The sequence below is a fragment of the Trachymyrmex septentrionalis genome, unplaced genomic scaffold, assembly GCF_001594115.1.
Source record: "Trachymyrmex septentrionalis isolate Tsep2-gDNA-1 unplaced genomic scaffold, Tsep1.0 scaffold75, whole genome shotgun sequence".
Taxonomy (NCBI): Eukaryota; Metazoa; Arthropoda; class Insecta; order Hymenoptera; family Formicidae; genus Trachymyrmex; species Trachymyrmex septentrionalis.
In genome coordinates, this window is record NW_017305938.1 from 343,365 (window position 1) to 369,142 (window position 25,778).

Genomic DNA, 25,778 nt, shown 5'->3' on the forward strand with positions numbered 1-25,778 from the left:
GCGTCCCCGCTGTGTGCCGCACGCGAGACCGCCTGAAATCAGGTAAGTCCACTCCTCCCCTCCCCCCTTTATTGTTGCCATCAATGCCATCATTGCGATCGCCGAGGCCATCCATCGCTCCCTCGTGCTCTATGTGAGGGGAGACGCACGCCTTCGACGATGGAATCGCGTCACTCCGAGACCATGCCCCGTCGGCTATCTCAGCCAGGCCGTTGCGATCCGCCCTGCCCGACCGACTCTCGACAATCTCGACGTCGCGTCTCGTTCGCGTTGGCGTATTCCCATACGCGGTACGAGTCGTCGGGAAACATCGCCATGCTTGTGCGAGCGACCGGGCGCGACCGCGCGCTCTCTCTCTCTCTCTCTCTCTCTTTCTCTCTTTCTTTATCTCGCTCTCCCATCGCATCCGCGCTCTCATCGGCGTGCTTGCTCTTCCTCGCGTCTCTTCCTCGTCCCTTTTCTGTTTCATCCTGCTCCACGGACTCCGGGAATGCACGGGGATGCGCGAGGAAATGGGGTTGAGAAACACGTGCTTTGCAGGATACGCCGAGTATTCTCAGCGCGGTTTAGGACCGAGGTATGAAGAGAGACAAAGAGACCTCGAGAGGCGGGAGGGGTGGAGTGGGGGGCGGGGGGAGAAGAGAGGAAGAGAGGTAGTGGCATGCGAAAATTTTGCCATGCGCTTCGCTGAGCTACGCGCGTCGCCAATCCCTTTGTGTTTGCCGCATGTATCGCTCCGATTATTTGCGCGCTGCGTAACGAGACTGGATTTTCGCGGGGGCTTGGGGAATTAAGCCCTCGCGAGGTCGCCGACGATGATTCCAGAGGGCACATCCCCCCCTCTCTCTTCCCCTCTCGCCCTCTCCCTCCCATGGGTTTTACATGCAAGGGAAAATGCAACCTCGTGTATACCTGGGATTCGGAGAATTCGAAGATTCTGGATGGGTCGTCGCGTGAAAATTACCGTAATATGTTTCTATGTGGAAAATAATTCAGCGCAGTAGTACAGGCATTGAATAAATCAGCCAGTAATTTAAATCCGATTAGAAATGGAATCATAAAATATTCATGAGTTATAAAATATAATACGTTTATATAGAGCATTAACTATGTCTACATAATGAATGTGTGCGTGCGTTTAATATATTCTCGAAATATCTGCGATGACAATGCCTCAAACGATGAAATTTGATTTCTTTTGTTTTAACAATATACATTTTTGTAACGCTAAATTGCACATATGATTAATTACATTTTTAAACAAATTTTTTGAATTTATCTCTCATAATTGGTATGCATAATGAAAGATATTTATATTTGATTATTCGTTATAATAAGAATGCCACGTGTTTTCTAAGAAATATTATTCACTTAATACATGCTCTGTGAGAGATATTATCTCTAAATATATTATAATTTAATTAATTTTATAAATTTAATAAACAAATTTAATTGTATTTCTAAATAAATATTTTAAATTTAACATTATACAATACTTTTGATCTGTTTAATTAAATATTGTACTGAAACATGAAAAAAACTTTATAATATATTTGAATATTATAAATTATATTTAAAAGTGTATTAAAAAATATCCTGTTCACAAATCTAATAATTTTCTTTTTAATCCACAATTTTATGTTATAATTATACCGCGATGCTCTCTAACAAAAATGTATTTTTTTTTTGTTTCAGATATCTGCCTTAATAATTTTAAGATTTTACATTTGAACGTTTAGTTTGCTGTTTCCAGCGAAAAAATATTCTAGAAGTTAAAAAGTAAGAAGATGGTCATGGAGGCATCTCCCTCTCCACAAAGTGTCGGTCGTGAGTTCGTCCGACAGTATTATACATTGCTGAATCAGGCGCCTGCCCACCTCCACAGGTAATGTTGCCTAAGCTATATTTTTCCAATTTAATTTATGCTGTAGATTTTTTTATCTTTTATAATAAGCTCATTTTATTCAAGGAATAACAATAATTTAATAATAGTAAACAGACATTGGTGTCTTTCAACTGTTGCACATAAGTCTTCTCTAACGTTTTTCTTCATAATATTTAAGGTTTTTTTGACTATATAAAACGCTTCGCAGTAAACATGTGTGTTTAACGAGTTTGTATTTCAACCTCTTCTGACTCTAACCATATATGGAGTAATATATTAGCGTCCTGGGGTGCTTTCCCATAAAATAATCGGAATTTCGGAAAATGGAATCTCGAAAAAATAATAAGACCAATCATAATCATTCGTTTGTACAACGTGCTAACTTTAAATGATTGATTGGTCATATGATTTCTGAGATTCTGTTTTCCAAAATTCCGACTGTCATGGAGAAGCATCCTAAGGGATCAGAATCGAACCCGGAATCTGCCAACTAGAAGTCTATTCGCGTTGCTTGAAATCACAAAAACTTTAATGAGATAAATATATATTCGATTGTTGAGAGAGAAAGTGAAGATCCTGAATGCAAAAAGTACAAGTAATGCGAACAAATATTTTAAGTTAATTGCTCTTCATGAAGCAACGCGTTATTTCCTGCAGAAATATTTTTCGAACGCCGCAATAATTATTGTAAATTTTACGATTAGGTTTTACAATCAGCATTCTTCCTTCGTGCACGGCGGATTAGATTCTAATCGAGAGTGTACCCCGGCGATCGGTCAAAAACAAATACATCAGAAGATTCAACAACTGAACTTTCGCGATTGCCATGCCAAAATAAGCCAAGTTGATTCTCAGCTTACTCTTGAAAATGGAGTTGTTGTCCAGGTAAATTACATAACATAATTTAACATTAGCCAGAAACGATTACAACAGATATGATTACAATTGTATTTTATTTCCTAATATAGAATATAATAGTAGAAATTTAATATTATTATGTATTAAAATATTGCATATATCATCTTCACGAAGCATCATTAATTTTTTAACGCAACTCATTTTTTAAATAATATTTATATAGCCTTTAATTTACTTAAAATATCATATTTTTATGAAATTTTTATGATGATGATTTTAATAAACATATAATTATTACTTACATGTAATTACATATTTATGTTTTATTGTAATGTAGGTATCCGGAGAACTGTCTAACGCTGGACAACCAATGCGTCGATTCACTCAGACTTTCGTATTGGCTGTGCAAGCACCCAAAACTTACTATGTGCACAATGATATCTTCCGTTATCAAGATTTGATATTCCCCGATGAAGATGAGGCTGACGTGAGTGCTGGGGATAGTGGTGAGAGCGGCGAAAGAGAAGTGGAGGAAATTGGTCGATCTGAACCTGAGGAAGATGAACATCAAACTCAGGCGCAGCAACTGTCGGCTCCTGCTCAAGCTGCTGAGCAGCAAGCTCAACCGCCTCTCATTCCGACTCAGCAACCTCCGCTGCAGCAACAACAGCCGATGTATTACGCTGCGCCACCCCAACCACACGTTAGTATAACAAACATAAAAGGAAGTCAGATGGTATCGGACAGTTTATGTTTTTCCAAAATTTTATTTTTTTGGACGACAAAAACTACATATAGTATACGTAAAAGTATTTATGAAACGTTATTCTTCTACCAAAACACTTTTATAATTGTTTTTTTTCTTAATGTAGAAGTACCTAAATTTTTACATTTTTTTAAATATCATATTTTCTTGGTTTTTTTTTTGTAAATTAGAAGATGGCATTGGACAGAAATATTTATTTAAAAAAAAAAAACTTTTATTACAAAGTATTATCTGTGCATGGTTTTAATGCTATCTCTTGCTTCAGTAGCTTTTAATCTATCTCCTAATATACTTTTTGGAACAGAATATTGTAATTTGTAATTTCCTCTCCTCTATTATTATTTCCTTATCTTTTACTTACGTTTTCTTCTCCCTTTTACCTCGTATCTTCTCCATATTCACCTAAAACAAAACACAGTTTGTCAAAGGCAAGTCTAAGGCTATCTGATATCACCTAAATTACGTTCACTGGAAAAACAATTTATGAAACGAAATAAAACAAGAAAGATTTTAAATACACAATTTAAAGAATATATGTTTATATTATGAATTAAAAATGAAATTTGACTTACAATGTAATAATGCGACTGATTGCTAAAATTAACTTTGTGCTGGTATAAACAACAGCTATACAACAAAATAACTCACAAACAATACTGCCCCTATTCTTAATATGGAGAGATCTTGGCTCTCACGTACAAGTGGATTTGTCAGTGTCTTAATAAATGCTGCTATACGCGTCTAAAATTATGAACAATTTTTATCCGATATCATCTGATCTTCTATTGCTATTGCATCGAAAAATTAAGGTTTTTAACTCTTAACTTAGGAGGCGCGCCTCCTGGCCAAATATTAGTGGGCGCGCGCGGCACTGAGTGCCGCATCACAGATTTATTATTTAGAAATCATAATAATTAATTGGATAAATAATTGGACAATCTTTATAAAAGCAAGTAAAATATATTTATAATCAAATATAATATTAAAATTTAACGTTAAATGAGGAATACCGAAGGTCGGTAATAAAAAAAGACCTGCATTATCAATTATTTTTCAGAAAAACAAGTTTTACGACACTCAGTGCCGCGGCGCGCCCGGTTAAAGGTTAAAGTTGCAAACAATTTTTTCTATATGCTCAGATTTAATTAGTAAAGAATTAAATTTTTCAGATTTATAATTTACCATGGGTTATGCAATTTTCTATTTTTTGTTTTTACTGGTAAGGTTCATCCGGTGATACAGCAAGTGTTGAACGGAACGGTGCACGAGGAGGTGATCAATCAACAAGCGCCACAGCAGCAACAGCAGCAGCAGCAGCAACAACAACAACAACAACAACAACCACAACAACAACAACCGCCGCCACCGCCTCCTGCACAGCAACATCCATATATAGCCGAACCAGCTGCTCAATCCCAGTTTGTACAGGAGGCAGAGCTAAGCAATGGCGAGCAGCCACAACAACAAAGTGAGAATGAGCCACAGGCCCAGACAGAGGAAAAGAATGAGCAACCCGAGACAGAAGCATTTATTGCATCCGTACAAGAGACCGAACCCGAACATCAGGTATCCAGCGCTACTGTCAACAGCAGCGGACCCAAGACGTATGCTAATTTGGTAAAGTCTTTCCCAAGCGGTCCTACTGGTGCTACTAGTCCTCAAGCTCCAAAGTTATCGATATCGCCGGTAAGTTTCGTTTGGCGTAATGTCATTTGCAATATGAAGAAGAAGATGAATAAATTTCTTTTTCTTTACAGCCACCTATGACGAATCTACGTTTGGACGATAGGTCGCCATTACATCCTGCAAATAACGGACCGACGTCTATGTCTATATCCAATAATGTATCAACAGTTCAGCAACAGGCGCATCGAGTGGGCGGAAATCAACCACCGCAACAACAGCAGCATCCTCAGCAGCAACGCGTTCCAAGAGGGGGATTAGTTCAAAGAGGTAAAAAGAACTGGGGACTAGTACAAAGGGGACTAATACAAAGGGGACAAGGTAAAAAAAAAGAAAATAAAATAACTTAGAAGGCAGAATATAAACTTCCATATTTAAAGTAATATGGAAATGAGTCCTTTTAGCCACACATTCTTGATTATTTTTGTATTAGTTACTTTTTAATTATCTTAATTACTTAATTTCTCATTTTCTTTTTTTTTAATAGGATTTTGTTTTGCACATAATTACATGTAATTATCTATCTTAGACGGAGAACGTCGTGGCACAAGACCGGGACAGTACAGTGACGCTCATCAACTTTTCCTGGGCAACTTACCACACAACGCCTCTGAAAATGATTTGCGTCAAGTATTCGAACGTTATGGTAGAGTTGCTGAATTACGCGTGCACAGTAAATCGAATGACAGATGTAAACCGCAAGGAAATAATACCGCTCGAGTACCTAATTATGGATTTATCACGTTCGAGGATCAACAGGTTGTGACTAAGGTGTTAAATTCCTTGGTAAGTTTGCCTCCTAGATATACATATACATCGTCTCATTTAATAGAGATAGAACTTGTTGCTTTGACTATAATCATTTCAGCCCATTTATTATCCTGACGAGAGTGGACAAAAATTGAATGTAGAAGAAAAGAAGGTGCGACCCAGGCCCATGTTGGATGGTAGTGGTGGCAGATTGAACTCTGGCGATGGTGGCATGCGCTCCATGGGTGGTCAACAGCAGCAACAGCAACAGCAACGTGGACCAGGTAATTTTTAGATTATTTTTCACTTTATTAATTTTCTTAGTAAACTTTTTTTATTTACCAATTCATTATTGACTTAATTCAGGCGGACCCGGAGGCGTAATGAGAGGTGGACAGCACGGTGCACGAGGTGGCCGTGGAGGTTTTTCACGAGGCGGTGACGGCGGTAGGGGTGGCGGCATGCGACAGCCAGGCAATCCGAGTAATCCCGGCTACCAAAATCGTCGCTAATACCGGCCATACTACGCAACAGCCTCCTTCTAATTTCGTCTATACTGAATAAAGTCACCGGTACCATCACACATCTGCCATCTTCATTTCAAGAAGCGGAATCCAGGACTATTTCGTATGTCGCACGACCTCATCACTGACGCCAATCTCATGCTTAAACGTCGCTTGCAACGACGTTCGTCAAGCAACAGCAACAACCGACATTAGCTGACGTAGCTCAAAAAAGAATCGTACGAAATATGAGCTCGAACATGGATGGCGTGCCAATTGAAATCTCGACCGAGGATCACTTCTCACGCGAGACTTTGAGTTTAATGGTGTGTGTATCTGAAATCATCGGTCAGGCGATGATCATTGGTTCGAATTCGTCCTTCGTACATCGACAATCGGGCAATCCCGTAGGACTTTGCGACGCGAAGTACTCTCAATCATAGACACATACATACACATACACGTGCAACCGTACGACAAGAAGAGCATACAGGAGAACGTTGTCGGAGTGTGGCAAATTTTAGTGCAAACGGAAAAGCAACGGAACGTGATCTGAAATCGGGGAAATTGTGTCGAAACTCTTTGTGAGACGGTTTCTGAGTAGTGTGCAACATTCGTCACTCCGCGCGTTTCCTCCGGCTTGCCAAATCGCAGGACGAAAAGGCAGCGGAGCGAATTCCGGTGCACGCACATACCACGTAACTAAGCGAGGGACGACCAAGCGAGAGCGAAGCGAATGAAGGAGTGTCGTTGTGACATGCATAAATCTCATACGCTTTTGAGTCGACTCATCAACCGCTAATGAAAACATCCCGTTGCCCCAAGTGAAGAATCAGCGTAGATAAAAATCGCACGGAACAAATCCCGACGAAACGATTACAGGATCCCAAGACTGTCTCGGTTGCACGCAGCAGAAAAAAAAAATAAAAGAAAAGGCGACAGTTTCTTTTTTTCTACGATCTTCTCCTTTATTTATATTACCGATCATCGATTGATCGGTATCGATCGTAGACAGGACAATGCTTTTAACTGCAGTAACTGGTTTCGTCGTTTTCCCTTGCTCCATCCGCATACAAGTAAACAATCCTGGCCGCGTCTCGTTGCAGTTCGGAATTTTTTGTTCCTATCCTATTTCTGGTCTTACCTTCCTTTCCTATCCCTTTTCTTCTAGAAACACACTTTTCTGCGCTACTCTGTCTTCTCTCCTAGACTCTTTTTATTCTAGCATCTACCTCCCTTTCCCTTCACGTACATACTTATTCTTACTTTCGTTTAGGTAAAATTAATAAGGATCGCGCACGCGCATGGTCTGACGTTGTATCGCCCAATCGCTAAATTATCAGTTGCATGGCAGCGTTTTCACGAGAGTCAATGTCTTCTGGTAATCACAGAATTCATACTACGTCAAGCATTAAATGTGAGCATTAAAACCATGCACACAGTGCGGAAATATGTCCATCGTAGCGACAGAATATTTTCGTGCTATGTGAGCAATAACTTTTTCGGAATATAACGCATCAATTTCTCTCGGGACAATATTATCCGTTCACATTTTTTTGACGAAATACATTCATATGTCGTAGACTACTTAGAGTATGAAGTGAAACAAGAGTTCTAGTCAGCAACGCTCACAAGCAATGCACGAGAAGGATCCTGTGATTATTAGAGATTGAGCGATGCATCTCTCCTGGCCTATCAGCCTTCATTCCTTTACGATACTAACGGAATTTTGAAAGCGAATGGTCTGAAATCCGCGCGATACTGTAGTAGAAAGTAACGTCAAGCAAATTTTTAATTTTTAATTTTCCTTTTTTTGTTTTGATGAAGAAAGGACATTAAAAATTTGCATTTGACAATAAGTAGTGAGAAAGAGAAAGAGAAAGAGCGAGACAGAGAGAGAGAGAGAGAGCATGAGAGAAAGAAAGTTTGTTAGTTTGTATTCTTCGTCGTCGTGATCAAGATCATGGAGATTGTTAACGTAGATCACGCACGAGCGCGATACATCCGCAGTAGTTTGTAATTGAAAAGAAAAAAGTAAAAAAAAAACTCGTCGCAATGCCCCGCGTCTGGGACACGGCGACCGCGCCTCCTCTTCGGGGGCCCCGCCTCGTTTAACGCTACATTTTTTTAAGCATGCACTCTAGGGATTAATATTCGTCATGTAGTATTATACGCGATGTTAGTGTCTCGTTTAACAAGACTCGGGACAGTGACGACATAACGATGACGATGACAGACTGATAAGTGACAATGATATAATGACAATGGCGGCGATGATAACGCGGCCGCTCTGACGCAGACGCGGACAAAGGGATAGGTTTCGCGTAGCTGCGATTTGCTTTCTTTCGGAAAGTAGTTAAAAACCAATAAAAAGGTACGAGTAAAACCGACAAGCATCTCAAACATGCGTTCTTGTTGGGTATACAATATCTCGCAATTCTTAAGCCTATCTTTCCGTTATAGGTATTATAAAAAAAAGCGCTACGTAGGAAGTAATGAAGATTCGACCCATTTTTATCCTACTTCTTTATAAGTTAGTTTAGTAACGCGTGGAAACGTATTTCCGGAATTTTGTCGGTAGTTATCACGTAATTGGCATACTTTAATATTGTTAAAAAAAGCGAAAAAAAAAAAAAGAAAAATTGATCATTAAATCTGAACTAGAAATATACAGGATGGAGCACTCAACTTTATCACTTCTCTCTTCCTTGCGGCAGAATGTTGCGTATGTGATTATGAAAGAGAGGATCGCAAAATTAAGATAGGTCACTTTCATGTTCCTTTCATTCAATTATAATCATTTTATTCTAATATGAAAATTTTGATCTACTTGAACTATTAAACAATCATTTTCAAGAATATTTTTTTTTATATTTTCAAAAAATTATTGTATAGACATATTTATATTTTTATATGACATCCTCTTTAACATCAAGTAAAACATACCAATTGAAGAACGTTATTTGTTACGAATTCTTAACACTTCGACTGAAATTTCACCCGCAATTTCTTGGAAACCATGGCATTCCCATAAAGATTAAGAATCTTACCTCTCTCGCTTCAGTCACATTTCGAATGGCAAATACGAATTAAAATAAGAGTCATTCGTATGCGTAAGTGCCATAATTCCCAAGAAAACTGAATATAATGCACATAACTGTAAAATATAGCAGTCAAAGTGTTAAAGAAGAAATTAAATTTGAATATAGTATGGTGATATTAGATACAATTCATGCTCAGTTAAGGCAAAATTTTTGCAGTGACCTGCACTTTGTTTAGCAAATATATTTATCGCTTTAAACAAGATTTAAATTACTGTAACATTTACTATGGTAAAATGTTTCTCTTTTCACGGTATGTGAGAGATAAATGTGACACTAAAGAGATTTTGAGACATTGAAGCGCCAGGAGCTTCACAACTTTGTATACATATGTAGAGCATATATTTAAACTAATATTTGTATGGCTAAAAGAGAATTGTCATTCTAGATCCTCTTGTACATTAAACGGTAAACCGTCTCCATCATTTTTATCCCAACTTAAGATCGATTCGATACTTGTTTATCAGTCAGCGCAATCGTGCAGACAGAGAGAGAGAGAGAGAGAGAAAGAGTATTTTAAGCTGAGCGACATAGTTGTTTAATATTTGAAATCGCAAATTGACTTCCGATTTTCGCGTGCCACCTAATATAAAATATTACACGCCATACGCGCGCCGTTTGACTTCACTACGTCCTTATCCATGTGCATATCCGTGTGTTCAAGTACAACGTGTTCAAAGCCGCAGTTACGCGAGATCATCGCTTTACATAACTTGAAAGAAAGCTCTGCAAATTTTTAGTGTGAATGTTTTCGTTTTTAAGTAACTATTAATATTAATAATAAAGATAAATATAATAATGAACGAAGAAAAGAGACAGAGGATATGAAGAAAACACAAATAACTGTAATAACTAAAGGACGGTGGTTATGAATTTTTGTAGTATACATTATTATTTTGGTCTGCCAGGCCAGTTTGTGTGTATAACCAATTGAAACGTTACTGCGATAAAAGACGGATGAGAGAATAATGTTAAAGGAGAAAAAAAAGTGAAAAAAACGAACATCAAATGTATTGTAACTTTTTGCATTTAGTATAATATATATATATATATACTTACCTTATACTACCAACCCCTATTATAGCATCTCTTTATTTATCACAACACGCTTACCTGTTTGGTATGAACTTTATTAGCTGGTCTCGCGCATAGAGTCACGTTTCCTCTATAATCGGCTTTGCCGAAACTGCTGAGCACTCTGTGGATTCATCAGCATTTGATGGCGGTCGAGAATAAAATGTACGACGAAAATAATGTCGACATTGTTCGCACACAGAATTTCTAATCTTCCATAAAATACAAATCTTGGCAGAAAAAAATACTGTACAGGTTTTTTCATTTTTTCTTTATTTTATTAATTTTTTTAACCGACTATCGTTTGTGTGATGTATTGATGGAACTGTGATTAAAAATGCATTCCCCCTATAATTTTTCATTTTTTACATTACATTTTAATTATTTTCCTAACTTCAATTAAAATATCTACCCTCTAAATTCTTTAGTGCAGAATTTCGTTCTAGAGAAAATTGAGCCAGTTTCGATTCACACGAAAAGTTTTAGAGTAGCATATTATTTTCAGAGCAAGCTTATAACTGGACAAGTTACAGGTTGATTATTACATTAAGATTCATTATATTTTGCTCGGACTGACACCACCCTTCATTGGAGTGTTTTTTATTTGAATCTTTGCGAATTATCCGTGTCGTCAACCCTTCGGGGGTGCCAATGTCGAAATTCGCCGAGACGAATGAGAACGTTTGAGATATCGTCGAGGTGATCGGTTGCGTGCATTGCGTAAGAATGTGACTGCGGGCATACGCGTACGCGTACGACGGAAAGATCAGATGAGGGTGTAGGAAGAGAGAAAAACGCAAGAGATGAGATCATCTCTCCTCTCTGGCCGCCGCGCGTTCCGCTCGGCGCGGCATGGCACCGCGCCGCAATGTGCCTCGCGAACGCAGTCTGTACCGGTCCAGCGACTGATTTGGAGGGCTGTTCTTTTCTTAATCTTTCTTGCTGAAGAAGAGAACGACAGAAGCGATTTGCGAAGAAAGCCAACGCGAGGTACGGTAACCTTATGATTTTTCATTTCATATACTGCCTTGCCAAAATATATCATTGAGGTAAAAACTATAGCTTCCACGTTTAAAATATTTCCGAGCACTATTCACTATTTTTATCGATTAATGTATAATGTATATAAATAGCCCATTTAATTATCTATTCAAATATAGATCATTATATTGTAGGAAATGTTATGTTAATTATATTATTAAAATAATATGTTGTGCGTTTTATTAATCTGAATACGTTTTAAAATACAATATTAATTCCACAGGCACTAAAATCATTGAAATAATTAATCTAAATAAATTACATTTTTTACGAGTGTATCATTTAATGTAGATTATAAGTATATATTATTCCGAAGTAATAATAATGTTGACTTTTTTAAATACTTTTAATTTATATATTAAATTTTTTTAATCTAGTAGCAAAATTACTTTTTAGATGTTTGTGTACGAATGAAGAATGATATCGTATTGTAGAATAAGTAAGTACCTGAATGTGTCTGAGTGATATGGAAATAAAGACTACCACTAGATAGCTGGCAATGAGATTTCAAACATGAAAAGGACCTTCATCGAAAAATCTTTTCGTGAATGATTTTAGCGATTCTCTTATTTTAACGAAATTCCTTGAGCTTCTTGTAATAGAACTAGTTTCTGCTTCTCGAAGTTTACACCATCAATTTTTATCGTCAGATTGAAAGTATCTTCTATAAGTAAAATAACTGAAGAAGATAAAAGTGATGTATTCCAAATAAAATTACAGCGATAAAAGTGTCTTAACCATATTAATTTTCACACACAGCGATTAATGTGAGTCACTTGCACACGGAGAACTGCATACGATAGACGTTTCATATCAGTGGGCGTACTCACAACTATAATACTTATCTCTTGTCACACATATATTTCTCGGAAATCATGTCCTTTCTGAGACGGAAATCCAACATCCTTTGTTCATTGACGCGCAAATTAAGGAAAAGATGTGTCATCGTTACATCTTACTGTCATTTACTACAAATTCTCGCATTATGTTTCAAGTTACATTATGTTGTATCGGTTATTGCGATTGCCACAAAGTTATGAATGGAAAAGAAATCAATTGCGACGAGTAGCGTAAATGATAAGTCTTATTTTTATTTCTGCACTAAGAACTTTCTTTCTCGTTTTCGCCAAAAATCAAATATATCTACTTCACATTAAGTTCCAAAAAGTGTACAATAGTTCACCTGTAGAAAGTTCACCTTAAAAGTGCGAAATTCATAATTTTCTATTAGCGACTTAAAATAGAAGTGATGTCCTGTACTTGTTATTTCCAGTAGACCATTCATTCGACCTCTTCTCATATCGTCACACTACACCGCACGATATCCCGAGAGTTCAAGACTAAGATCGATAAGAAGACGCGAATTTATTTTTTAGTACTTATTCTTTCATAATGAACGCACGCTTACATACAAGCTTACATATAAGAAGAATAATAAATATACTAAAGCATTCTTTGGAAAGTGAGAAAGAATAACGAAAATAGATAAAGACACTCCTATCTCTGAAAACATTTGCTCGAATTCTACATGCATCGTCGTATTACATACAATTTTTACAACAGTCTTTCACGATCCAGTTCCTTTATAATCATTTTACGGATACGGATTTACGAGCAATTTTCCGTTAGGATTTATACATATGCGTTCCATACACTTTATTATTCGTAATAATATCAAGTCGTGCATAAACTTCCGCTCGTCGACAAGCAGATTGAACAAGATGAATCGAATCAACGCATTTAACTGGAGTATCTCGTCGGCAAACTAGTTAACTTTTAATTCCGCGTTGGCGGAGCTGGCACGTAAGACTAATAACGAAGAAACATTCACGATATTCTCAATTTTATGGGATTAGATTATTTTATGAACGTAATGGCTGCTTTGCAAAGGAAATATAGACGAAGTAAATAGAACTGAAAATAAAATGAAATAAAAATAAAATGTTCACAAGCACGACTCCATCTACATTATTGTATTCTATTTCGATGGAAAATTCTGTTCCACTTCCAACGTTTAGCCACCTCTTTTTAACAATAGAAACTCGAGTATTTATTTTATTTTGTTTCATTTTTATACAATGCATCCATTTACTCTTTCTCAGAAGCTGTAATCAAAGGCATTTTGGTATTTGTTTTATTAATTTTAATTTTAATTGATAAAATTCATGATTCTTCTGTAGTTTATTCACGTGTGCAGGTTGCTTTTTACTTCATGGGTGCTTTGAATTGCACCCATTGCTGACTTGTGTATTATTAGATATTCAATTGTGTAACTTTAACTGTAATTATAAAGAACCGGCGCTTATATTGATTAGTCCTTATCAAGTTTTGGACCATGCGATAGACATGTGAACTATTTGCTAAAAATCGATTTTTTTACAAAAAAGTTTCGCTTCAAAATAGTTTTCTTTGTTTTAAAAAGAAGAATTTTTTACAAAGAGAGTCAGTTTAAGGTAGTCTCTTTTATTTCGAAAAGTCAAGTTTTTTTCGCAAAATAGATCGGTTTAAGATCGCTATTGTCGTTTGAAAAGATCGATCTTCCAGAGATTGGAACGTCTCTGATATGCGAACTTTGTTGTTCCGTGTAAAGGTAATAACAGCTGTAAAGGCGCGATTTTTTTGTATTATAAAGGAATAACATTTTCGTTCCTTTCGTCCACTTGCAGAGGCATTTCGCCCACGTCGGCGAACCGCGCGATAAAAAAAAAGAGGCCATGTGCCGCGATTCCTACGCGCGCGGCTGCGTTGGAGAACGAGCGTTTCCGGAGAAACCGCGCGACGCATCGCGGACGCACTTCGACGTCGAGACGACTGCCGGGCGATCATTGCGACCGGCACGTTCTCCATATGGAGAAGACTCGAGATCTTGACATGTTACATATGGAAATCTTTACTCTTCTCTCGTTCGGTTCGGCTACGCGGTAGTTACGTATCGTGTAGCGATCAAAATAAAGAATTACGTAATTTTTTGAAATCGTGAATACTCGATAAGATTAACTTCCCCGAATGTATAGATACCACACGATTGATAATATACGATTACTGTTTCAATAATCGATTTGGCGAACGAAGAGAGTTATGAAAATTACGAAATTTAAATTAGTAAATTATAAAACGCGCAAAACGGACTACGTACAGTAAGAGAAAATTGTACTAAATTTTAATAAACGCACTAATGTATTTATTTACAGAAGAGAAATATATTTGCTAAATAAAAAATAATAGTTAAACCAAATTAACGGTTCTCGTACAAAATAAATATATGTTTATATTTAACATATTCAACTGGCATTATTCAAATAAATATTTATTAAAATGTAGTACATTTTTTTCTAACAGTATGAGTGTATCATTATTTTTTTTTTTTACTTCATATTTGATCAAATCTTTTTACAGTTTATGTTGGTTTATGACTATAAAATGACATTGTTCAGATCTTGAATAGAGATTCAGAAATAGCTGTAATATAATATATATATATATATATATATATATATATATATATATATATGTAGCTACTGTATTTGATATACAAATATTATGTTATACTATAATATACATATATTATATATTATATTACACGTATTTTTTACTTTATATTAATTTTCGATAAATTTTATCGAAAATTTTATTTTAAAAAATTGTTTGTAGGACAATTTAATATGAAAATAAATAGCGCGTTCATACAATGCACAAATATACTTTTTAAAACTTCTAGAATAAATCTCATTCTAAAGAGTAAAATCTCACTTTTAAAGATTGAAAATTGAGACATTTTTTTTCGAAATTAGCTCAATTTTCACTCTTTGGAATGAGATTCTACTCTAAAGAATTTAGAGAGTATACAAATCACGTTGATTTTGTATCTAGTTCCAATTGTTTGTATCACATGATCCCCTTGGTTGGCGGAAAGTGAAAAAATGGCGCATGTTGTCCTCTGAATTCATCAGCTTATCGAAACGTTGAATTAACGAACTGTGGACATTTCATAAATACAATTGGATGGAACACTTGGCAGCAAGCCAAGTAATTGTGTTTATATAATAGGAAAAGCTCATGTTTTATTAACCAAACGCCTATACATAGTATTGTTAGGATATTTATATTCCGGCGATATGTATAGATTGCAAATTTCACATAAGTATTTTTCCAAGTTCATTCTTACTCTTTTTTATCCTTTAAACGACATATTGATTGTTTAAATAAAATATCGAAAATAATATGTGTAATTAAAATAAAAAGAATTTTAAATCTTAATATCTAGTTTTTCAAGATGAACTAGTCTTGGAAAAGAGTTTCAATCTTTAAGAGATTTCACTCTTTAGAATAAGATTTATTCTAAAAATTTTAGAGAATATAATATATATTTGTATATTGTATGAATGGATCAATTTTCATTTAATTGTGATCCCATCCAGACAGAATATTTATAATAAATATTTATTATAATTTATTTTTTGAAATGTATAAATATTTTATACGTATTTTATATAAAGCTTTATTCAAAATATTATTAAAAGATGGACTAAATATCTAATATAATATTTATGATAAATATAAATAAATATTTCTGTCAAGAACTTCTTATTTGAATTATATAATATGGTTTCGTTAAGTATTTTCACAGCATTTACTACAAAATTTACAATAAATATTTCATAATATTTATAATAAATGTTCATGATCTATGCAATCTAAGACCACAAAAATATTTAAAATAAGCCCTCGGTAAAAAAATTTTTCCATGTATGAATATGTATAAATATGTATAAACATACATAAACATGTATAATTATATATGAAATATGTCCATACATGTTCATACATCCCTTTTTTTTGTAAAATTTTTAAGTGTAATATTTATGAAATGATAATAATAATGTGAAAACATTAGAAATAATTAAAAAGGTAATTTTCGCACTATTTTTGAGAAAAAATCAAGTTTAAAGAAATGTAAAAAAAATTATTTATGTATAATTATATATAAAATTATGCATAATTATGTATGAGCAATTTTTTTTAATTTTTCCAAACTTGTTTTTTTCTGAAACAAATAATGCGGAAATTATCCCTTTAATTATTTTTTATGTTTTCACATTACTATTATTATTTCTATTACACTAAAAAATAATTTTACAAAAAAAAGAAGGCTGTATGAACCATGTATGGACATATTTCACATATAATTATACATGTTTATGAATATTTATACGTGTTTCTAAAAATATTTATGGAATGTGTGTGTATTCAAATTAATACAAGAGATGCACCTACATAGGACTTACATAAGTATATCCAATTGGTCCAATTGTTCACGCATGACAATCAAAGTATATACGAGTATTTGTATTTAAGTAGTATTGCGTCTAAATAAAAGTTACGCATTAAACGTACGGAGATTACACGATCATGTAAATCTGTAAGTCGAACTCGCACAAATTTCATGGCGTTCAAAATTTCATCGCTGACGAAGGCAACAACCGATTGCTGACGTTACATTACACGGGCGCGTCCTTCGTCGTTATTAAAGCGCTGTAATTAACGTCGGCGACGCGTAAACCGATTGTATCATCCGTGAAAGGCAACGAGAGCGAAGAGACAAGAAGAAAAGACAGCGTCGTAATGAAGTCATATATATTAAAGGCGCGCTCGTGACTCGTCCGGATGTATCCAAAGCGACTTGATTTTCAAATATCTGGGTTATCGCTTCGTTGCTCCTATTAAGGTCCCGCGAGATTTATCTCTGGTCTCTCGCGTTGACCCGCGCTCGCGTTGATCGATGCCATGTACGCGTGCGTGCGTGCGTGCGTGTTCGCATTATATCGTCGATTTTTTTGAAATAGTACGAGTTAGTACGAGTGTCGCAAGGAAATGTCATTCGTTTCATTTTCATGCCGATATCAACTGAAAACCGCCGCGGCAATAAAGCATTACGCGCGAGAAATGATGGCTGATTTATTTACACGCTCAGACCTGCTTGCACCCGATTTAGCTCAGGGATATTAACCCCTTTCGACGCACCGAGAAACTTGAATCTATTCCGAGAAAAATCTCAACTTTTCTACCAGCCGCTTTCGCGGCGCATACAGAATTCGGGAGCTTTCAAAAGTTTTTCGATGAATGGCTCCTCGAGGGATAGAATCCGATCGTCAAGTAAGAGCTCTCGCTCGATTGATAATAATCCGAGTTTCTAGAGTCTTACTTAAGAGGGAAGTAGAGGACGAAAATAGTTTACGTTAAGTCCTCCTTCCTGAATCGTGGTGGTTAATTTGATCAATTACGCGAGCCAAACTTCTCTAGAGCGACTTATGAAGATACGATGTATCCCACAACGAATGGGTCGTAGTTTACGAGGCTTGTAAACTGCCAGTAACGGGAACGTGTCTGAAATCATAAAGATACTACTGCACTCTGGATGCTATCAAACTTCGTTAAGATTGAGATCGTTCTACTTTAGATCGATTATTTTACAAGGAAGGCATCTTTCATATACTCATCATTAATTTATCACAGAAATCGCAATGTCGACAAAGCTGCAGCTGCTGTTGGTCGCGTTGCTGGTGGCGGTTCTATTAGTGGACGTGTCATCTGCTCAGGTATTATTTATCTTTTAATAATACATATCGCAATGTAATTATTTTTAATCTTAAAATCGTTATATTCAAAATTATTATAGCCAAACGAGAGAAATCTACACAATGAAAAAAAATGTGTTTTTTTTTTTAACTTAAAAACTAGAAGAATTGAATCACTCTTAATAAATATATGTTTAAATAGTTTTAAGTAAGTATTTATTTAATGTATATAAACATGTATTTATTTTATAGATATTATTAATTTGATTTAACTATCATTTTTTTGCTGAGTAAATATTTATTATTAAATACTTTTATATTTTTTTAAATGTGTTTTTAAGATCTTTAAATTATTTTTAGTGCAGTAGCGCTCAAAAGTAATTTGTAGGGAACATTTAAATCTTCCTTTATGAGTGTTACAACAGAAAAATATCTGTTCTTCAAATGTTCGAAATATATGAAGTTTATTTTGTTAAGAATAAATATCAGAATATATGATTTTTAATTTAGCAAGTAAAATTAATTTCTTTTACTTAAAAATCCTTTAAAAACCAGGAATTTTAATAATTATAAAGTATTTTTGAGCACACTGTATATAAATTAAAGTATAATATTTTTTAATTTAATTCCTTAGATACCGTCTAAATTTTTTGTTAGCATTTCTCTGTATGTAAATAATGTAAAATGTTATGGTTTAAAACTTTTAAAGTAAATTTCATTCCGAAGAGTAAAATTTTACTCTTAAAAATTGAAAAATGAAAATTGTGCTATACTTTTAAGACTAGCTCAATTTTCATTTTTTTAAAGTAAGATTCTCATTCTATAAAACTTGAAGAGATAAATAATGGTGATAATGCTAAATATAACATGTTTATAGAGAAAAGATGTAAACTTGAGTAATTCAAATATTGTGCACTACAACGAGAAATTTTCAAAGTTTTCTGTTTCTTGGAAAAAAAATGACAACGCGAGAAGTACGGAAAACTTTCTACAGTATTTTACTCGCTTATTTTCTATCGTTAGAAATATAATATTACAAAGTACGAAGCAGGAAGAAAGAAAAAGAGTATTAATTGAAGTTTATATTAATCGATTCCTAGCGCAGACGAAAATATCGGCGTCGCACGACCACGACAGAGGCACCCGTGCAAGATGAGATCATGAACATGCTGGAGGCTGACGAAATAGCCGAGGAGGCGGCGACGGCGGAGGAGGCTGAGGTCATTCTTGAAAATGGCAGAAACGAGGTTGGATCGAAGCAGCAGCGTTTGCTCGAGGACCCGTGCATGGACAAGCATTGCGGCGCTGGTCGTGTTTGCAAGGTTCATCGAGAAAGCTCTCTTTTATTTATGAATCAATCATAATTACTTTATATTGCTATATATATTTTATACACACACATATATATATATATATAAATATAAACAAGGCTCAATAATGATGTTCCGCGTATATCCAAAAACAAATAAGAAAACAATCATAAGAAATGGGAATTAAAGACCCATAACGATCTTTAATGCTTAAATAATTCAATGTGAATTTGTACATACTATATATTAATAAATAAGAAACTTAAGATTGCCTTCTGACATTCACCTACAAATAAAAAAATCTTCATTTCAAAGAAATATTTCTTCGCCCGTATTTAAAAAAATTATTTTCGTTTCAAAGAAATAATTTTTTTGTAGAATTGAATTTCTAGTCTTCTCTGTCAAGATTCGACCCATAAATTTCAACGTTTATTTGTTTATTAATATTCATATTTTTGTGATTTGTCAACTTCTAATAAAGTAATAATGTATGCTCAACACAACTAGGGCGTTTCTACAAATGTAAATTAACTTTAATACGATTCAACTTACTTTTCATCTTTTTCTACTTTTGAAGAATTAGGAAAATGTGAAAAATATAAATAGTTTAAATTGAATTGAGATTAAAATTAATCTACATTGATAGAAATGGACATAAGTGCCAAACGTGAAAGTAGAAGGGATATATAGAGATTGGGTTCACGAAATGTGAAATAAGAATTTTGTCCTCTCTTTAAGACAGACAGGAATAAAAAGGAAAGTGACATTTCTTCGATTTTAGAATACGGAGGAGGGCACGGCCGAGTGCGTTTGCGTGGAGCTCTGCAACCAGGAGGTCGATCCGCGTCGCAAGGTCTGCACCAACTACAATGAGACCTTGGGCAGTGACTGTGAGGTCTATCAGGCGCGTTGCTTCTGCGACACCGGTGACGCCAGGTGCAGAGGTCCCGACTATCAACATGTCCACATCGTATACTATGGCGAGTGCCGACAGATGCCTGTAAGTATCATTCTGTCAGGTTTGTGACAGAACACGCTCCTTATACAATAAAACCATACATATTATTTTCACACAATAAACCGTACTCACACAACATTTTTCCGTCTGTTAACTCGCATATCTATCTCAGTGATTTCCGTCTGAAAATAACTTTAAACTTTCAGAGTTAACTTATAGGTCTGTTGAACTTATTCAATTATAAATTTCCTTGTAAAAAAATTTAATATTTTTTATGTTACATCTATAAATCTCGTATTATCCTTGTTATTAAAATATCCTCACACTGAAAGAAAAGATTGGATTCGCTGCTGCAGCAAATTAGATAGAGTAAAATATGACACAGCGTTTTTAATTGGCTGCTGCATCGAATTAAAAATGCTATATTCAGTTAATCTTTTCTTTCAGTGTAATATTTCTTTTTTTACACGAGTTGTTTTGATTTCTTGAAATTAATTAGTACCTTTTAATTGACATAAATTATATAGCTCAGAGAACAATTTAAAAGATGTCTTAATGACATCTTTAAGACGTCTTGATTCACAATCTTGCTTTAAGTACCCTTATGTTTGCATTTTGAACATATTATTCCCCAAGAGATTATATATACATATATATATATACATATATAGATTGAGCGTCAGTAAATGTGTTACAAATTTGGGCATCAGCTCTAGAGAGTTAAAAATAGAAAAATTATTATCAACGATAAAATATCAAAAGCATATATGTTTTCAAAGCGTTTTTCGATTACGCGATACATTTATGTATATACGAAATTCTTTAATACGCGCAGATGTGCAAGGAAGAGGACATGGCCGACTTTCCCAGACGAATGCGCGACTGGCTATTCAACATCATGCGCGATTTGGCAGACCGTCAAGAGTTGTCATCGCATTATCTGAAGATGCAACGCGAAGCTGAGACCAATCACACTTTACGCTGGACGAACGCAGCTATTTGGAAGTGGTGCGACCTGGACGGCCACCCACATGACCGAACGGTATCTAGGCACGAGCTCTTCCCGATTAAGGCGCCCTTGATGGCCCTCGAACACTGCATCGCGCCCTTCCTCGATTCCTGTGACATCAATAACGATCACAAAATCACGCTGGTTGAATGGGGCAAATGCCTGCAACTCGACGAGGTATCTCTTCTTTTTTCATATTTTTCTCGAGAATGATTTTTCTTAAGAAATATTAACAGAATATTAACCCTTATATTACGCACACGATGGTTTTCCGAATCTACTGCACACCATATATTGGTCATTCATTTCAACAAATACATAAATATGTACTATTAATTCTCAACTTCACCGGTAAAATCCGACCAACACAACCACATCCGTGGGATAGTTCTGTACTCCAAATTTGAATAAGAATTTTAACTGCAATGCAATTTAAAGTTGGTGTTTGTTTGGTCTGATATAATAAATAAATATTCTGAAACTGAAAAATAATCATTTATTACAAACAATAATAGACAATAAAGTTTGTAGGACTCTAAATAACAAAAATAAAGATTTTCTTCTAACTTTCAACAAGATTAAGGATATCTTTTTTTGCCAATAATAGTAATCTTAGATTATAATTCACTTTCAATCAGTCTACTAATGAATTTTACTAGCAACAAATACTTATTGACAAAATCTATAAAGAAAAAAAATCACCATCAACTTTAAAAGGCTAAAAAATAATCTGTTTTGCCTTAGAACATATGTTACACATTTGATTATAAATTACAGTCTATGTGTCTATCTATTCATCACATGCATAACTGACATATAATTCTGAAGTAGTATCTTGATCTGTTCCTTGAATATATTGTGATTCATGGATGGATAAAATTATCTAAAAAGAAAGATAAAGTAAAAAAATATTTGCGTAACATCATTCGCGGGGTACAAACGTACTCCAAAAAACAATATTTCTGTTTATAAGCACGTGCCTGTTGCGTGTATCCTCCTAGTGTGAGATATGAATCAACATTAAGAATATACGGAGGCGTAACAATAACGTCGCTTGTGCCATGCGAGAAATAATTGCGAAATTGTGTGCGATGGGATACGTTTGTATCTCACCAGTAGTTGAAGGTTAAGTGATTCTTATATTTATTATATTTATTATACTTAACATCTTTAGAAATTATTTATAGAGTGTTGTATATTTAAACAAATTGTATATAAATATTATAATATTATTTGATATTTTTAGTTTTTCAAAGAAAGAAACGTGCAGGACACGAATGACATCTAATTAATCGTTAAAGGGGCTTTCACCTTTGACGGTCGTAAAATTAGTTTTTTTTATGAATTAAAATAAAATCTGTTGCATATACTCGTAATATAGAGAAATGCAGGTTTTTGCATAAAATTATTTAATATTTAGAGAATACAAAAAATTTTTTATTTATAAAAAGATGTAGTTTAATATCTTAAAATGGGAATCGAAGTAGAAGTCTTCGGAAAAACGTGCCTTTATGGTGGAAGTGATTCCAGACAGTCTGTGTGCAAATAATCTGAAATTAAAATTTCTTTGATTTTTATTAATTATAGTGTCGCTATGGCATGAACTAGAATAAAGTGAATTACATGAAATTTATAAAAATGGCGGCATTTAAAAAAAAAGATTTGATTTTTGTCAAAACAAAATCTGTTACCTTTTTGTTCATAAAAAAATTGACTTTTTGTTGTAAAAACTTAATTCTAGTTCATGCCATGCGCAAAAATGTTAGAATCAAAAGGAAAAAAACCAAGATACTGTCTTAATTAGTTTTTTAATTATCACTTCCATCAAGTCGAAAAATATGATTTCGAGAAAAACGCGTTTAAAGTTTTACTTTCATTTTATTCATATTTTTATACCAATAGTTTCAATGCACTTACGATTATTCTACACCATATGGGGCCATATAATAAACTTTCTTTTTCAAAAAATTCAATAGGATCTTCAAAGACTAGACTACAACCGACATCTATTGGTTTTCTTTGAATTGTGACCTGAACAGGATTTACAAATACTGTTGCGCCGGCAAGCGTTTGGAGAGTCCACGCGCCCTTACATATTTGAACTCGTAGTTCCATTAATATTGCGAATTTCAAAAAATCCTTTTACAATAGGATATTCTACACACATGTAAGAATAAAATTAGCAAAAAAAAAACGATTTTTAGAAGCCATTAAAGGTGGAAGCCCCTTTAAAGATTAAAATCTTGCAGATTCTTTATACTAATTTTATTTTTATAACACAGAAACTTAGATTTGTCTTCAAGACGTAAATGTGTTATATGTGCATTTCTCAAACTGTTTCGCAAATATTTTAATATAAGATGTATCGTGATTGTATTATATTCTGTGATATATATATTTATATAAACACGCATATACATATTTAACATGAATACGATTATCGTATGTACATGGAATTTGTAAAATAAGGATTTGTGACTTATTTTACTTGTTAATTAATCACTGATATATATACATATAAAAAGTAAGATTGACGATAAAACTATAACGGTAAAATAATCGTTCGTTTTGAATTTTAAAATAGTAATATATTTTTGCTTTTCAGCAACTATGTGAACATGTAATTTTTTACTCCGCATGCAATTACTTATTTATATAAATATGATTTTATATTTAATTGCGAGCAGCAAACATTTCACAGCTTTACGTTTTGCAAATCATATTCTTTTGAGAAATGTTATACTATTTATATAACGAAAAAAGAAAAGAAAAAAAAAATGTTTCGATCCTCTCAGGAAAACAGATGAAAAAAGAATATCTTGGCACATAGAATTCTTTACACGGACTTTTCATTAGCATTTTGTGATCAGTATATAAACCCTCAATATTGACAAACAGAATATTTTTTGATACAATTGTAAATGCATTGATAAAAATGTTTTGATTAAATTAATAAAAAGTCCCAATGAGAATGACATTTTAATGAGAATAAAAAGAATTTTTGATCATACTATAGGATTGTCATATTAAAATTTTCAAAAGAGCTTATTAACCGAAATTTCCAAACATTTCTTCAGGGCAGAATATTACTTATGATAAATTCTCATTATTCATTTTTTGAAATGTCACATAAATATTTTATACATATTTCATATAAAGCTATATTTGAAATATTATTAAATGATAGACTAAATATTTTATGTAGTATTTATGATAAATTTAAATATATATGTTTAATATTTTTTACTTGGATTATAATTTTTATTAAGTATTTTCTAGCATTTACTACAATATTTACAATAAATATTTCATATTTGTAATATTTATAATAAATATTTATAATCTGTGCAATCTAATCACAAAAATATTTATAAAATATTTAAAATAAGTTTTATAAGTACAAATATTTTGTAAACATTTTATAAATATTCTGCGCTGTTTGGGTCGCTTGCAACTTTGGACGCGTGTAAATTAGTACAATTGATCAGAGAACAGTTAAGGATAATTATTATTTCACAATCAATTGTTCATTAGAAGTACTAATTTAATATTAGAAATTGATCAATCATTGGCTATCCGATTCACCTCCACGGCGCTTACATAGTTCTTACAATACTAAGAGGCTGCACAATCAAGGAATATAGTAACAGAGAATAAGAACGAGAACAGAGAATAAAAATTTCAACCAATTAAAAACGGTGCACTATAAAATACACAGTTTCTGATAGATTGAAATTCTTATTCTCTGTTCCTATTTCTATTTTCTGTTCCTATTCCTTGATTGTGCGCAGCCCCTAATGATTGATCCGATTCATTAACGCGCTGACGATGATTACGTTTCGGATTACCTCACGTAATCACGAGGTATATATAACTTATGTATTGCTTTTAGTAAAAATTGCAATCGATATTCAATGTAAAGTCCATTCTACAATTGCGTAAGCGTAGCTGTAAATGGTTGTAATTATAAGAATTGACCAATCGCAATCGAATATTTTTCTCATGTTTGACTGTGATTGATTAATTCTTATAACCATTTATGCAACTATGCTTACGTAATTGCAGAACGGCTTGAGGCTGCGCTGTATTGTAGTAGTTGAGAAAAATTGCATTTGAGCATTCGAAGATAACGTATATTGATTAAATAATAATCGTCTCCTATTTGTAAATATAGTTCTGATATGTTAGAAAAAGATTTGTGTATTGATTATAAACTTTTTACAATTAAATTAAAACATATTTTATATATATATATATATATATAT

At 34.0% G+C, this 25,778-nt stretch overlaps 2 protein-coding genes and 1 long non-coding RNA gene across 4 annotated transcripts in view; 2 read left to right on the forward strand and 1 right to left on the reverse strand.

The window, feature by feature from the left end:
* LOC108754078 overlaps positions 1-10,714 on the reverse strand; it is an 11,417-nt gene extending 703 nt beyond the window's left edge. Inside the window, exons 1-2 of the long non-coding RNA XR_001939687.1 lie at positions 10,705-10,714; positions 10,602-10,605 (exon numbers count right to left, since the gene is read on the reverse strand). This is a non-coding gene — a long non-coding RNA (uncharacterized LOC108754078). The remainder of the gene's footprint in view (positions 1-10,601; positions 10,606-10,704) is intronic.
* On the forward strand, positions 7-8,299 carry LOC108754077 (ras GTPase-activating protein-binding protein 2). 2 transcript variants are annotated; one of them, XM_018496124.1, is made up of 9 exons: positions 7-42; positions 1,696-1,885; positions 2,590-2,770; positions 3,081-3,446; positions 4,734-5,195; positions 5,267-5,462; positions 5,722-5,978; positions 6,061-6,226; positions 6,309-6,454. In XM_018496124.1, the coding sequence occupies exons 2-9, from the start codon at positions 1,788-1,790 to the stop codon at positions 6,452-6,454; spliced, it is 1,872 nt and encodes a 623-aa protein (XP_018351626.1). In that variant the 5' UTR covers positions 7-42; positions 1,696-1,787. The 2 variants fall into 2 exon arrangements, with proteins under 2 accessions (XP_018351626.1, XP_018351627.1); XM_018496125.1 differs by lacking the exon at positions 7-42 and having other exon boundaries at positions 1,788-1,885; positions 6,309-8,299.
* A 531-nt stretch (positions 10,715-11,245) lies between the features above and the next one.
* LOC108754068 (SPARC) overlaps positions 11,246-25,778 on the forward strand; it is a 16,778-nt gene continuing 2,245 nt past the window's right edge. The window contains exons 1-5 of the mRNA XM_018496110.1: positions 11,246-11,610; positions 18,175-18,257; positions 19,337-19,558; positions 20,328-20,546; positions 21,340-21,690. Coding sequence (XP_018351612.1) covers positions 11,424-11,610; positions 18,175-18,257; positions 19,337-19,558; positions 20,328-20,546; positions 21,340-21,690 — 1,062 coding nt within the window. The 5' untranslated portion in view covers positions 11,246-11,423. The remainder of the gene's footprint in view (positions 11,611-18,174; positions 18,258-19,336; positions 19,559-20,327; positions 20,547-21,339; positions 21,691-25,778) is intronic.